Genomic DNA, 12,813 nt, shown 5'->3' on the forward strand with positions numbered 1-12,813 from the left:
TCAGTGTCAGATTGGCAGCTGTCCTTTCTTGAGAAATCCTCCCTACTTCTGGGTATTAAAATCTCCTTTCTGTCATGACATGGTTTTTGTTTTTAAAGATTTTCTTCAGTGTATTTATTTATTTTTGAGAGAGAGACAGAATGAGCAGAGGAGGGACAGAGACAGAGAGAGAGGGACAGAAGATCTGAAGCGGGCTCTGTGCTGACAGCAGAGAGCCCGATGTGGGGCTTGCACTCACGAACCGTGAGATCGTGACCTGAGCTGAAGTCAGAAGCTTAGCTGACTGAGCCACCCAGGCGCCCCTATGAAATGTTTTTGGCTAATGTCCCTATCTGGCAAAATAAAAACTGGACTCCTGTATGCCTGTTCCCTCCTCCCTTCTCCAACTCATAATTAAAAAGAGGAAAATTTACTGATCTGTGAAATACAAAAAGTCTGGGAATCACTGCTCAAAATGGTCTATAAGGACAAGCTAGAAAATCAGTAAGAAACCACCTCAGGGACATCATGGCTCTAATTTATTTAGCATTCTCATTAAGGGGGCCAAAATTAGCATGGGCGAACATGCCTCGTAACGCGCGCTCAAGCGCTACCTGGGTAAAACTCCTAATACTCTCCATCACAGCTGCTTTCCCAGCCTCACACAGATCAGTTTTCTACACGGCCCATTATGGAATGTGTAGCTGGTGAGGGAGGAGAGAAAGGCACCTGGTGACGCCACCACGAGCCCCCAGGAACAACAGCGAGGCAGCCAGAAGTGCCCAGACTTGCCTCAACAGGACAGAAAAACCTCCCATGAGCAGAAATGCAACCACGCCAACTCAGAGCAAGGTCAGCAAATAAACACCTCATCAACATGTGTGGGCCTGACCCACGGGCAGCCCCTCCACTCAGCGTGCAAGCCCCAGTCTCCTCTGACCTGGGACAGAAGTGCTCAGTGGCTGGATGTGCTCTTGAAATCATGTTGCTAGCTACCAGATGGAGATCCCCACTGGTTTCTGGACATCGGCCTGGAAACTTAGGCATTCCTGATTTCAATCCACACGATAACCTCCCGGGTAGGTAACACTGTGTCCGTTTTACAGACGAGGAAGCTGAGGCTCAGAAATCTGAAACGATTTGCCCATGATCACGTGCCATGAGTCCATGGAATGCCCTCTTCCCTGCCCTGAAGCTCTTCATTGCCCAGAGAACACTATGGTTGGTGAAAGGCAGTGTTCAGAGACTTTGTTAAAGTTGAGAGATGCTGAGCTTGGTCCCCGAGGCAGACTCTGGTCTCTTGTCTGGAGCCTCGCTGCGGTAAGAGTGACATGGGACGCTCCTGAGCAGCTCACCTCCCTGCTGTAGGGGATCTCGATGGAAAGCAGTATCTCCTCCGGAGCTAGCAGGGTCTTTCTGTACGCGGGGAAGAAGGTGTGATCCATCCGAACCGTCCTCCTGGTGCCTGTACACAGGCCGGATGCAGAGCAGCCAGTGTGAGAAAGCAGAGAACGAGGCACCGGTAAATTCCCCATCCTGGTCTCTGGTACCCACAGTCAGAGGGCAGTGCTGGCACAATTAGGGCCAAGGTCCTCCATCTAAAATCCTTACGCAGGGATGTGCTGGTGAATGTTTAACAATGGACTATGTGTGGGCGGAGGGAGTCCAGATTTGCAGTACTTGCTAATTTCTACGGTCAATACTCCCACCATAGCCAATTTCAGGCTCCCGGAGTGACATCAGTGAACATGAAGTTGGAAAGAGGGTGGCAAAGAGTTGACATGACACGCCTGCTGTCCTCTGAAAGGACTGCCTACAATGGTTGGCCATGGCTGTCTTCTGGGAACTTGCATTTCAGCAGATTCCCCGATAAGATGACTGACTGTGTCTAAACTGTTCATACAAACAGCATGGTTTATGCTGAACATCTGCTTTCTGTCTGGGTGCCTGGGCTTTTGGTACCTGCCAAGAAGGGCTACGCAAACAACCCCCCAAAAAGCCCTAGCTGTTCAGTCTCTGACGAGCTTCCCCGGCAGACAACACTTCACGTGTGTTATCACAATGCAGCTTGTGACTGAGGGAATGATGTGTGTCCTGTGTGACGCCACCGGGAGAAGTCTCTGGAAGCTTGTGCCTGGATTCCTCCAGACTGTGCCCCAGGTCCCTCTTCACTTTGCCAAGTTTACTTTGTGTCCTCCCACTTAATAAGTCATAGCCATGAGTATGACGATAGGCTGAGTGCTGGGAGTCCTCCCTGACTTCCGAGGAGTCATCAAAACTGGGATGGTCTCGAGGACCCTCCAACAAGGACGGTGCATAGCAGCATATCATTACTTAGCATTTCCACTCTACAGATATAACAGATGGGAATAACTCTAAGGGCATGGGCAATAGTAAAATAAACTCAAATATTAGGACGTGATGAATTTTGAGCACTTATTACCTTTATTTTTAATGTAATTTATTTTATTGTAAGTTTCTACAATTCAATTTTTAATAATGGCCATGTCTATCAAACACTCACAGACTCCCTGAAAATCCAGCTGTGGGCTGTGGTGAGCCAGTGCATTCTGGCTCTAGCACACTACTAGGTAAGGCTTCTAGGTGACAGATCCTGTTGGGAATTCTTAATAAGGAAATGGTCTGGCTCTCCTGGCCCCCAATCTGGGTATATCTCCCTTGCAGTTCCCAGGGATCCAAACCTTAGGACGGCTGGGTCATTGAATTGTGGGCCCTGTCTCTCCAAAAAGTCACCTATCTTGTGAGCCTTCTCCCCCGTGGGGCCCTCTTTCCTGACTTCTGCATGACGTAGCTCTCACCTGTGGACACGATGGTCAGCTTGGCCCCACTGGCCATGAACACAGGGTTGAGGTCAGAGATGGGGCTGGCGGTGATGATGTTCCCTCCGATGGACTAGAACAAGCAGAGAGTGTGCGTGAGAGCCCAGCCCACCCAGGAAAACCTTGCTCTCACAGCAGGCTGCAGAACACAGGGCAGGTGGGGGACACCTGCCTGCTGAAGGCACAAGACCGGCGTAACTCAAGCATCCAGAACCACGTGCAAAACCTGAGATCCGAACACTTGGGATTGGATCTCAGCTCTAAAATTTACTCGTCGGTAATGTGGGTCAGCTCCTTGAAATCTGCTCAGTTTCATCCAAACTTTTTCTGAAAGGGTTGAGGTGGTTTATCACATGATGCAAGCAAATACTTCCTGGAAGTAGATCCCCACCCAGCTGCAGAATTTAGTGGAGCTTTCTGAGCTTCTGTCTACTCAGCCACAATCAGAGGTGTCAGGTGCTTGGGGTAGGGTGAAGGAACGGGGTGGGGGCTGTTTCCTTTGGGTTTTGTTCTAATTGAAAACAACAAAATAGAATGGATGGGGTGGCTTTCCTTCCCTCCCCCCCCACCCCCGCCTACCCTACACCGTCAGCTGTTGTGAGCCGCCGATGGTCCTGGGTGTGTGAATGCCGCTAGCAAATGGGGAACCTGGGGGCTAGTCTGGAGTTTAGTTGTGAACAGTCAACAGCTGGACCCCTCCCTCCTCTCTGGGGGTGTCTACCTCTGGCTCTCCCCCCAACGATGAAAGGTAGTCCAAGACTACATTTGGCTCAATCTCTCAACCACTTGCTGATAGCTTCGGCCAAGTTCAGGAACAAGGTGGGCAGGAGGCTCCATCTTGCCAACCTCAGGGGTAAAGACTGAGGCACACAGCATGTGTTTCCAAGAGTGACCCGCAGGCCCCCTTCCCCAGAAGCACCTTTGGGGCTCCATCCCAGCCCTACTGAGTCGGAATCTCTGAGAGCAGTGCCCAGGAAACTGCATTTTTAACAAACACCCCACAAGTTCTAAGCACTAGAGTTTGGGGCGCACCAGATCTTCAGCAGAGGACAGACTAACGCATCTGCCTTGTGACAAAAGGCCCCATGACCTCAGCCTTGAGGGCTCCTGAACAGGGACTCACCGCCACAGACTTGACCTGCTTCCCAGCAAACCAGCGCAGCTGCTCCAAAACACCTTTGAACACCTCTGTTTGGTGGGCAGGAAGGTTGGCGACTGCATCGAGCAGCGTCTTTTCCACAAAGCTCAAGGGACACGAGGCTCCGAAGGAGATACCTGGGAACACGTGCGCAGAAAAACAGCGATTCCCTTCACAGTTCAGAAAACATTTGGACACACAGCCCCTACGATGCTTTACTGGTACCTGAGTGACGATGAACCAGCTCTCACATCCTTATAAGGATGAGGAATTAACGCCCAGAGAGGTGAAGTGACTTGCCCCATGCCACCCAGCTAATACACCAGCCAGGACTGAACCACAGCCCTCTTGATCCTACAACCAGAATGCTCACTTCTCTAAACCAGTGGTTGTCATCTCAATAAAATCAGATCTCTGAGGGAGAAGTCCTGTTTTTTTTTGAAAGTGCCCAAGATCTCCCAGCACTGACCCCCTCCCCCTGTGAGCGATTCTAATGTGGAGCCAGGATTGAGAATGACTGTAGAGAATCTCACAGCCCCCTTGCCCACTGGCAGTCTGCCACAGATGCTCAGTGGAGGAAGGCAATGAAGGGGGTCCCTGCTCCCCACGCAAGGCAGCTCCAGGAGAAGCAGGTGGCCGCGGAGCCAAAGGAGAGGCTCTCCTGGCACCGGCCACCCCTCCCAAGGGACCCATCCGCAGCATCACAGCCTTCCGTGGGCTCAGGGCAAACCCCTCCTTACCCTCAGGTCCATGCTCCACTGAATTCAGCTCAGGGATCCAGGCTGGGCAGACCATCTTAGGAAACAGCTTATTCTTAAATTTCATCTCAATGCCTCGAGAAAAACAAGAAACCCGAAGTTAACAGGCTTCTACCAGGCGGGCCTCGGCATTGTTCCCACCACGCACACAGGACCTATGACATATTCACGATCGCATCATGCTCTGTGGGTGTCTTAGGACTGGCAGGTGCAGGAGATAAGATGTGGGGTTCAGTGCGGTTTCCACACTATCAGCCGGCAAACTTGTCTTTCTCTCCCTCCCCCCAAAAATCCTAGTGGAATTCAGATGAGATGAAATTCTTTTTTGCCTTTTGATTTCTTTTATCACCCAGAAAACCTTCCTTTTTTTTAAATTTAGCTTTCTGACTCTGTGCTTGGACCTTCAACACCTTCAGATTTTCTGCTCTTCAGTAAGGAGAGCCTGCTTGATCCTGTCATACACACTTCGCACACATGGAACCACCGTAGGCCCTGCTGACGTATCTTTTAGTGTTAAATGAGATGAAATGTGAATTAACCTGTGTGTGTGAGTGTGTGTCTGTGTATGGGACAGGGGTGGGGGATAATAGATGAAGCTGCAGCATGCTAAAATATGTCAGTAACCTGTGTAAGCACTTTACATGTTTTAACTCATTAAATCCTCACAATAGCCTTGGGAGATACTGTGATTTTCAGTTTATAGGAAGAGAAACTGAGGCACAGGAAGGTGAGGCTCTTGCCCACATTACACAGCTAAGAACAGACAATTCTTAGAGTTGGGGTATAATAGTCCTAATAACACGAAAGTCTAGCATTCAGACAAAAAGGAAAATCGTCTGAGAGAGAAAACATCAAATCTGCCTCCTGGTCCCCGACACCTGCCTGAGCAGGACTTTGCAGGACCACACGTCTCTACCGGCCTTCTGTCAAGTTAGAAAGGTCTGTGAGCAGACGCCCCTCTGTTCTGTTCCTGAGACCTGGTTAGCTCTGCCCCTCCAGCCCCTCCCACAGACCTACAGTTGGGAAGGTTCAAAAAGAAATGTCTGCCCATCCTCCCCACCCTCTCGGGGGCTATTCAGAGTGTCTGGTGGGTGGCCCAGGCTTTGCGGAGTCTGGCCTGTTTGAATACCGGTTCCCAGGATAAAGACTGCAGACAAAGGCCATCCGCAGCCTGTCTTGACAAGGTTCTCTCTATGCCCGGCTTCCCCAGCACCCTACCCTGGCTGTCAGTGGTTACACTGCTGCGTGTATATATAAGGGAGAAGGGGTGAGGCAGAGGGAGTGGTCGTAAGAAATTCCCTCTCACTTGGAGCTCATGAAATGTTTATGGATTCCCTTCTATTAGAATCTAACTGGGTCCAGGATGTTAGGTGACCCATGACAAGGAACATGTCACATGTCAAAGGAGATCAAAGACTCTTCCAGACAGTCGTCCTCCACTTTAACTCCTGCTGCCCTGGACCCCAGGGCCACAGCTACGCAGACCCTCAGGACCACATCACCTGAGGCACATCTCACGTGTCCACGTTACTGCAGCTGGGGTCTCTGTACCACACCTGTGCTCACGGGGCCGGGGCCGCATCTGTACTCTGCTAGCTTAGAGCCAAGCCAGGCCCTCCTCTCTGTGTCCTCAGATCCAACAAAAACCCAGGACCCAGGGGACTCTTTCCAGAACAACAGCCAGGAGTCTCCCACAGGATGGTTGTGGTGGCTTAAAAGTATGTCGATTGCCCCGAAACCAGAGGTCCTCTAAGACCTTGGCTATGCCACGATCCTCTCCTTGGAGCCTCCCTGGGCTTGGGAGCCAGCAAAGGAGAAAAGGGCCAAGCCAGCTCCAGGAACGGATGGACATTAGCAGCGACCTGGGCACCTCTGCTTCCATCCCTTCGAGCACTGGGGAAGAGAGCTACACATTCCCCAGCCACCCTGGCCCATTCACGTATTGTGAGCTTCACGTCCCAGGTGGTGGCAGGAACAGGGCCGGTGGCCACAGTTGTTGGCAACACAGACACAGTCACATTGGCACATCTCTCCTTTCCCTTTACCACATCACCCCCCAGAAAAAGTGGGGGACGAGAGAATGTCATTTCTGGAACCCCTAGCATCTGTCACTGGCCTAGAACCTTGACTTCCACTGTTCCCCCCTCACTTCCACTGGGAGGTACTCCAGAGAACGAACGAAGACACTGATCTGGGTAGCCCAGCTCCTCCCACAGTTCCCGGCACATAGCTGGCACCCGACGTGTTTCCGGAGAGCGGTCAGTAAGGATCTCATCCAATACTCAGAACAGCCCTTTGAGGAGGTGTTATTCCTCCCTGTATATAATGGGAACCAGGGCCAGGGGAGGAAAAGCAAGTTTCCTGAGGACACACAGCCAGCGTGGGGTTGCCCAGGCAGACTGGCCCCCTGCAGGCTGCAGGCCGGGCCCGCTCTCACCGATCTCCGTGTTCCCCACCACCAGCTTGGCCTCGGGGTCCTGGGCTTTGAGGTCCAGCAGCTCCTGCAGGGTTGAGGCCTGGATCCAGGTCACTCGCTCGCCTTCAAAACGCAGCTGCTTCTGAGGAGTATCTTTCAGCCTCTGGAAAATGTAGTTTCTTGCCACACAGTCTCCTTCCTACGGCCATTCCCTGATGAATTTAGGTCCCCAAAGGGGTCTAGTCTTCTACTGATCCGTTCAATACTGAATTCAGAACGAGGATCCAGGTCCGGGGAGAAGGGAGGGGAACTTGCACGTACTGAGGCAGGGAGGACGTGGCACACACATGATCTCACTTAGGCTTTAGGAGACCTCCGGGGAGGAAGCATCGTTAGCCCCACCTTTCACAGGTGCGGGATGAACCTGAGGACCCAGGACGTTATGGGACCTTCACCTGCCACCAGGTGACCTGAACTGTTCTGACCAAAAGCCCAGGTTCAGTGCAGTGCCCCCTGCCCCACCCCCGCTGTCCCCAGCAGGTGCAGTGGACAAGGTGTGGGGGGGACGAGGTAGCAAAGGAAGGGGTGTCAGGAGGGAACGCAGCAGAGGCTGGTTCTAGTGTGTGAGGGGTGACGTGGGGCTGGGCGAGAGAAACCCCAAATCAAACTGACAGTTTGTTCAAGGTTGCACGATCCAGAGAAAGGTGTGCCGGTGGCCTGCCCCAAAGCCCTTCCTTCTGTCCCATTGGACTCAACAGGCTGTCTTCATGTGCTCAACACCCCCAGGGAATCTGCACTCGGGAACTTAGAGAGAGGCACGATTCTTTCCTTGCCATGAATGTGGGAGCGAAGAAGCAGAATCGTCACGGTGGGAGGGTGGGTGTGAGAGTGCCCTTAAACCAGAGCAGCAAGCCATGCATTGTGCCCTCTGAGTACAGCTTTGCTTCTTTGTTGTTGGTTTGTAAAATAATGGACTGCTTGCAAGGAGGAGAATGGGTGCTAAGGGACTTACTTTTACACCCGACGTAGCCAGGTCAGCAGATGCTTCTGGAGCACCTGTTACTCTGCACAGGGTCCTGGAGGGATCCACTCTCTGTGCTCAGAGTGACATGTGTGCGACAAGTGTGGGTCCCTTTGGGAGTATGTGACAGAGGGACTTGACCTCCAGTGTCAGAAGGAGAAAGGAAAACCCAAAGGACAAGGACACAAAGGTCCCCATTGGTATGAATAAAGTGGGTCTCCAGGGGCTCATGGCACACAGACTTAGCGGGGCCTCTCCGCGGGGCATCACCTACCAGCAACTCTGGGGGGAAGATGGGTTCCTGGGTGGGATCCAGGGGCATGAACTCCTCCGGGTTGAATAGAGATGGCGAGAGAGTGATCTGCTGGGAAAGGGAACAGATGAGTGATACCTCATCTCCTCCTCTAAAACGCCTGTATGATCTACCCAATCCTTTGTCCAAGCGAGCTTGTTTGCACCTCCCCACCCCCACCCCAGCAGGCTTGGCGGGGGGCCGTGCTGCTCCTGGGAGGCAGGAACAAGGAGGTCTCGCCAGAGGCCCCGGGGCTAATGTGCACATTCACCCCCCACTCAGGGTGGGCATCAACGTTTCCTCTTCTGGCCGCACTGCTGAGGTTGTGAAGAAAGTCTGCTGCTCCTTGGATCTGAGATTGGCCCCCAGGCTTCCAGAGAAAGGAGGTCCCACTCACCTTGTGGTCTGTCTTCTGGTTCATGCAACAGTTCAGGTCGTTCCCACTTCCTCCGCAGCACCCACCATCCTAGAAAGATGACAGATATTCACACAGAAATATTTGCAAAGAGTTTGCACAGAAGCTACAGATGCTGGATCGTGAATATTCAACGAAATTGAGGCCTGCTGCTGTGCCAGCATCAGTAGAAACAGCCGCCAGCCGCTCCTATTCCACTGACCTCTGCGCAGACGGAAGACCTCTGCTCTAACCACTCTCCCTTTCTTGGTTGATGGAGACTAAGTCACTCATGACTAGACAAGTAAGATCTCTCCTGGAAGCACCAGGAAATTTTGAGAAAATGTCTCTATTAAAGCTAAGTCCTACTCTACCAAAACATATCTTTAGCTCCATTTTCTCCCTTTATTCTCTGGGCCCCCAAGAGCCTCTACTTCTACATCAGTCAAGCTCTGAGGGGGCCCGGATGGCCTCTTTCCAGGCTGGGGTCTTGTGGAGCTCCTTCAAAGCATGTCTGGGCCCAGTGTTGGGTTCAAAGAGGTGTCCAGCCAGTGTGCCAGATGACCTCACGAAAGCTAGACATACTTCCCTCCTCACTGTGATCCTATGCTTGAGGATGGGTACAGGTCTGATGACCCATCTCCCTGGGGAAAGACTAGCTCAAGATCTTTCAGGGTGCCAGGGGCAGAGCACAGGGTAGAGCTCCCAGAACGAAGGAAATGAGGGTGGGGAAAGGGTGGGTCCACCTGAGTGATCCATCCTGAGAAGACGGGAGTCTCAGCTCAGGACCTGGGAGACACTCTAGAATCATGGAATCATGCTCAGAGACAAAGGTGGGAGAAATTCCCAGACATTGCCCCGGGCACCCCTCCAAGGCAGCCAGTTTCTACAGCAGCAGGTCTGGGGTGGCCCTTCTGCACTTGAATCATGGGAAACACCATTCCGTGCTGCCAGTTCCCAAGGGATGAGTCACACCCCCACTAGTGGGCCCAGGAAAGTCCCCAAAGGGCCACGGAGGCTGAAAGTATGGCCTTTAAGAAAGTGCTGTTAGACCTGTCACCAACAGAGAACCCTGCCCTGGCCTCAGTCCCTGCACGTGCTGCCCCGTGCACAGCCACCTTCTGCACTCACAGCCTTGCCTTGGACGTCACAGTGCTGTCTCCTCTGGACCCTCCCACCACGGCCTTGCCTTTTCCTCTGGAAGAAATAAATGTCCCTGTAGTGTCTCTTCTCACCTGTCTTCCTGGAGAGGGGTGATGCAGGAGAATCACCAGGCCCTAACCAAAGCGAGGGAACCTGCATACAGCAAGCCATCGGCCTCGCTCACCCGGTGCTTGGCGGGGGAAGGATATATTTCCCCAAAGTACCCTTTCCGGATGAAGTGTCAGCTCATTCTTCCTGACATTGTTCTTCTTGATAATCCATTGCCATGGCCATGACATAAATTACTGGGATGTACAATAATGTGTCACTCCCTCAATGTCTAATGTCAATGAGGTTGGATAAGGCTGGGTTTTTCTCCCCTGGAGAGATTTCTCCTTTTCTCAGCGTACTAGACTACTAGGCTTGTGCTCGTTTTACTGTTCCTCCATTTCCTTCCCTGCTGCTAGATGGACAGTGCCATTTCTTGCTGTGAACAGTGTGCCTCCTTCTGGCAAATCCTCCTCACTTACCTAATGTGTGCTATGGGCATGAAAATGAGGTAGGCAGGTTTGTTAGAATGGTGGGTAAAGTCAGAGTTCAAAGGCTCTGAATAAGACCTTGGGGACAGGGGTCTCCAACGACTGGTGTGCATGAGCTTCTGAGCACACCCTGTGTGCGAGTCATTTGGGGAGCTCAGGCCACTCAGCTCTACACCGCCTGGCAGCTGGTCGAGGACCATTTCAACGATGATAAAACTCCAACCCTGAGAAGGGACATAACCATCTACTACACTCAAAAGCCCTTCACTTTTTCAGAAAGTAGGAGGGCTGATAAGATTGTAGCTCTTTGAGAAGCCTCTTAAGAAATAAATACGTGGGCGAGATTAACAATCCTTGGCTCTCAGGGAAGCTTGAGCAATTTATGTAGATCAAATATTGCGTGAGAGAAGAAATACTTAATATTTAAGATGTGCCAGGCACTGTTCTAAGGGCTTTACAAGAAGTACTTTCCACAAACACTATAAGAATTATTATAGGCATTATTATAATTTCGTAATATTATTACAATTATATATGTATTATTATAACGTTATAATATTGTATGTGCCATTATAATCCCCATTTGAGAAACAAGGAAATTGCCCAGGGTCATACATTGGGTAAGTGAAAGACTAGGATTTGAACCCAGGTCTGCAGACTCCAAGACTGGAGGAGTCTTTGGATCTTTTTCATTTAAATCCGCACCTCCTTGTTCTTTGTCATCAAACGCCTTCAGCAGAGTGGGCTGCCCTCCCTCCCATAGGCTCTGTCTGTGTCTCCACTCTTTGTGGTCATCTGGATACAATATCCTTTTCCTAATGTAGCACCCCGAAAGGTCAGTGAAAGGCATCTGACTCTGCCCCCAACCCAAAATTAAATTGAGATGAGACGGTTTGATTGGGGTCAGAGTCAACTCGACCCTGTTGGGGGGCCAGGTAGAAGCTGGGGAGAGAAGCCAAGGAGGGAGAGGCCAGCCCTCTGTCCGCCTCCCCTGGCAGATGGCAGGTGTGTGTCGTGTTTATGTAATCAGCGCCCGCACAGCCAGCCCCAGACTTCTCCCTCGGAGGTGTACGAACACTGCAGGGATTCACACACTGTCTGGAGACCTCATTAGCAGGTTTATAGGCCCCACAGGGTGCCAACCACGGAAAGCAGCTGGGAGAGGAAGGAGGAGAGGCGCAGCTGCGGGGTGGGCTGGGTTGTTACTTAACACCAGGGCTCAGCACCTGGGCCACAAGAGCACTGTCAGACCCAAATGCCCTGGAGGAAATTAGCCTTGGGCATCGTGCTTCTTCCAGGAACAAGCCTTCCCTGGAAGGGAAGTCCTCGTGCTACTGACGTGGACGGAACAAAGACAACAGAGTCCAATGCAGGTAGATCCACCAGCTGGCCATCCCCCCTTTTCCTCTTCCTCCAGGGGCCCTTGCACCCTGCCAACTGGGATTTTGGAGTGTCGCTGCTTGAGGAGCTGTCCCAGAGCCCCCACTTACCCTGGCGAAGGTCCGGAAGCCCTGGAGGATGGGTCTGTAGCCCGTGCAGCGACACAGGTTTCCTGTGGGCCAAGGGACAAAGCTGCATTGTCAGCACAGGCACCGGGGGCAGGTGAGGGGCTTGTGACTTTACTCCTGGCTCAGTTGAATACTCACTTTACATATTCTGTTGTCTCTGCCTGGAACACCCTGTCCTCCTCCTCGTATTTCTGACTTCAAAACATCTATCACTTCTTCCAGGAAGCCTTCCTACACTGCCCAGACCGAATCAGGTGTCTTCTGAGCGCTCCCCTGGTGTCTGGTCATGGCCTTCTCAATGAGTTTATCAAACTACATTATAGTCTCTCTTCCCATTCAGACTGCAAACTCCGTGAGCATAGAGACCATCTTTCATCCCCTGGGACATCCCTGTGTCCCTTGTACCTTGTATAGTGCCTGACATATGATAGGACTCAATACAACTGATTGAGTCGATGATGAATTGAAATGGTGAAAGGACGCAAGTCTTCTCTGTTCAATTCAGAGGCACAGACACCATGCCCAGGGTTCTGGGCCCATTCACAAAAGACCAAGTGGGAAGCCAGTTCCTGCCCAAGGCTCAGAATCACAGCCACCTTCCTCATTAAATGGCCTTTGCAGGATCCTGTCTAATAAAAGCTGAGAAGAATAGAAGCCACATGACTAGCCTCTGTGGAATTTTCCACATGATCTCCTCCTGTGCCAACCAGGCAGTGCCACCCCATCCGAGCGCTGAAGGACACCTCGGGAAGATGAACACTAAGGCAGGAGACCCAGGAGGTCTC

At 51.8% G+C, this 12,813-nt stretch overlaps 1 protein-coding gene across 2 annotated transcripts in view; it reads right to left on the reverse strand.

The window, feature by feature from the left end:
- Window positions 1-12,813, reverse strand: part of LOC132677295 (xanthine dehydrogenase/oxidase) — a 57,798-nt gene that overhangs the window by 31,413 nt on the left and 13,572 nt on the right. Inside the window, exons 6-13 of one of the 2 annotated variants that reach the window (XM_078444823.2) lie at window positions 12,011-12,072; window positions 8,842-8,910; window positions 8,427-8,513; window positions 7,153-7,294; window positions 4,698-4,790; window positions 3,943-4,094; window positions 2,799-2,892; window positions 1,335-1,444 (exon numbers count right to left, since the gene is read on the reverse strand). In XM_078444823.2, coding sequence (XP_078300949.2) covers window positions 1,335-1,444; window positions 2,799-2,892; window positions 3,943-4,094; window positions 4,698-4,790; window positions 7,153-7,294; window positions 8,427-8,513; window positions 8,842-8,910; window positions 12,011-12,072 — 809 coding nt within the window. Of the gene's footprint in view, window positions 1-1,334; window positions 1,445-2,798; window positions 2,893-3,942; window positions 4,095-4,697; window positions 4,791-7,152; window positions 7,295-8,426; window positions 8,517-8,841; window positions 8,911-12,010; window positions 12,073-12,813 lie in introns of both variants that reach the window. The other variant, XM_081795200.1, reaches the window with a different exon arrangement.

Source organism: Panthera onca, chromosome A3 (assembly GCF_046562875.1).
Source record: "Panthera onca isolate mPanOnc1 chromosome A3, mPanOnc1 haplotype 2, whole genome shotgun sequence".
In the NCBI taxonomy this organism is placed as follows: domain Eukaryota; kingdom Metazoa; phylum Chordata; class Mammalia; order Carnivora; family Felidae; genus Panthera; species Panthera onca.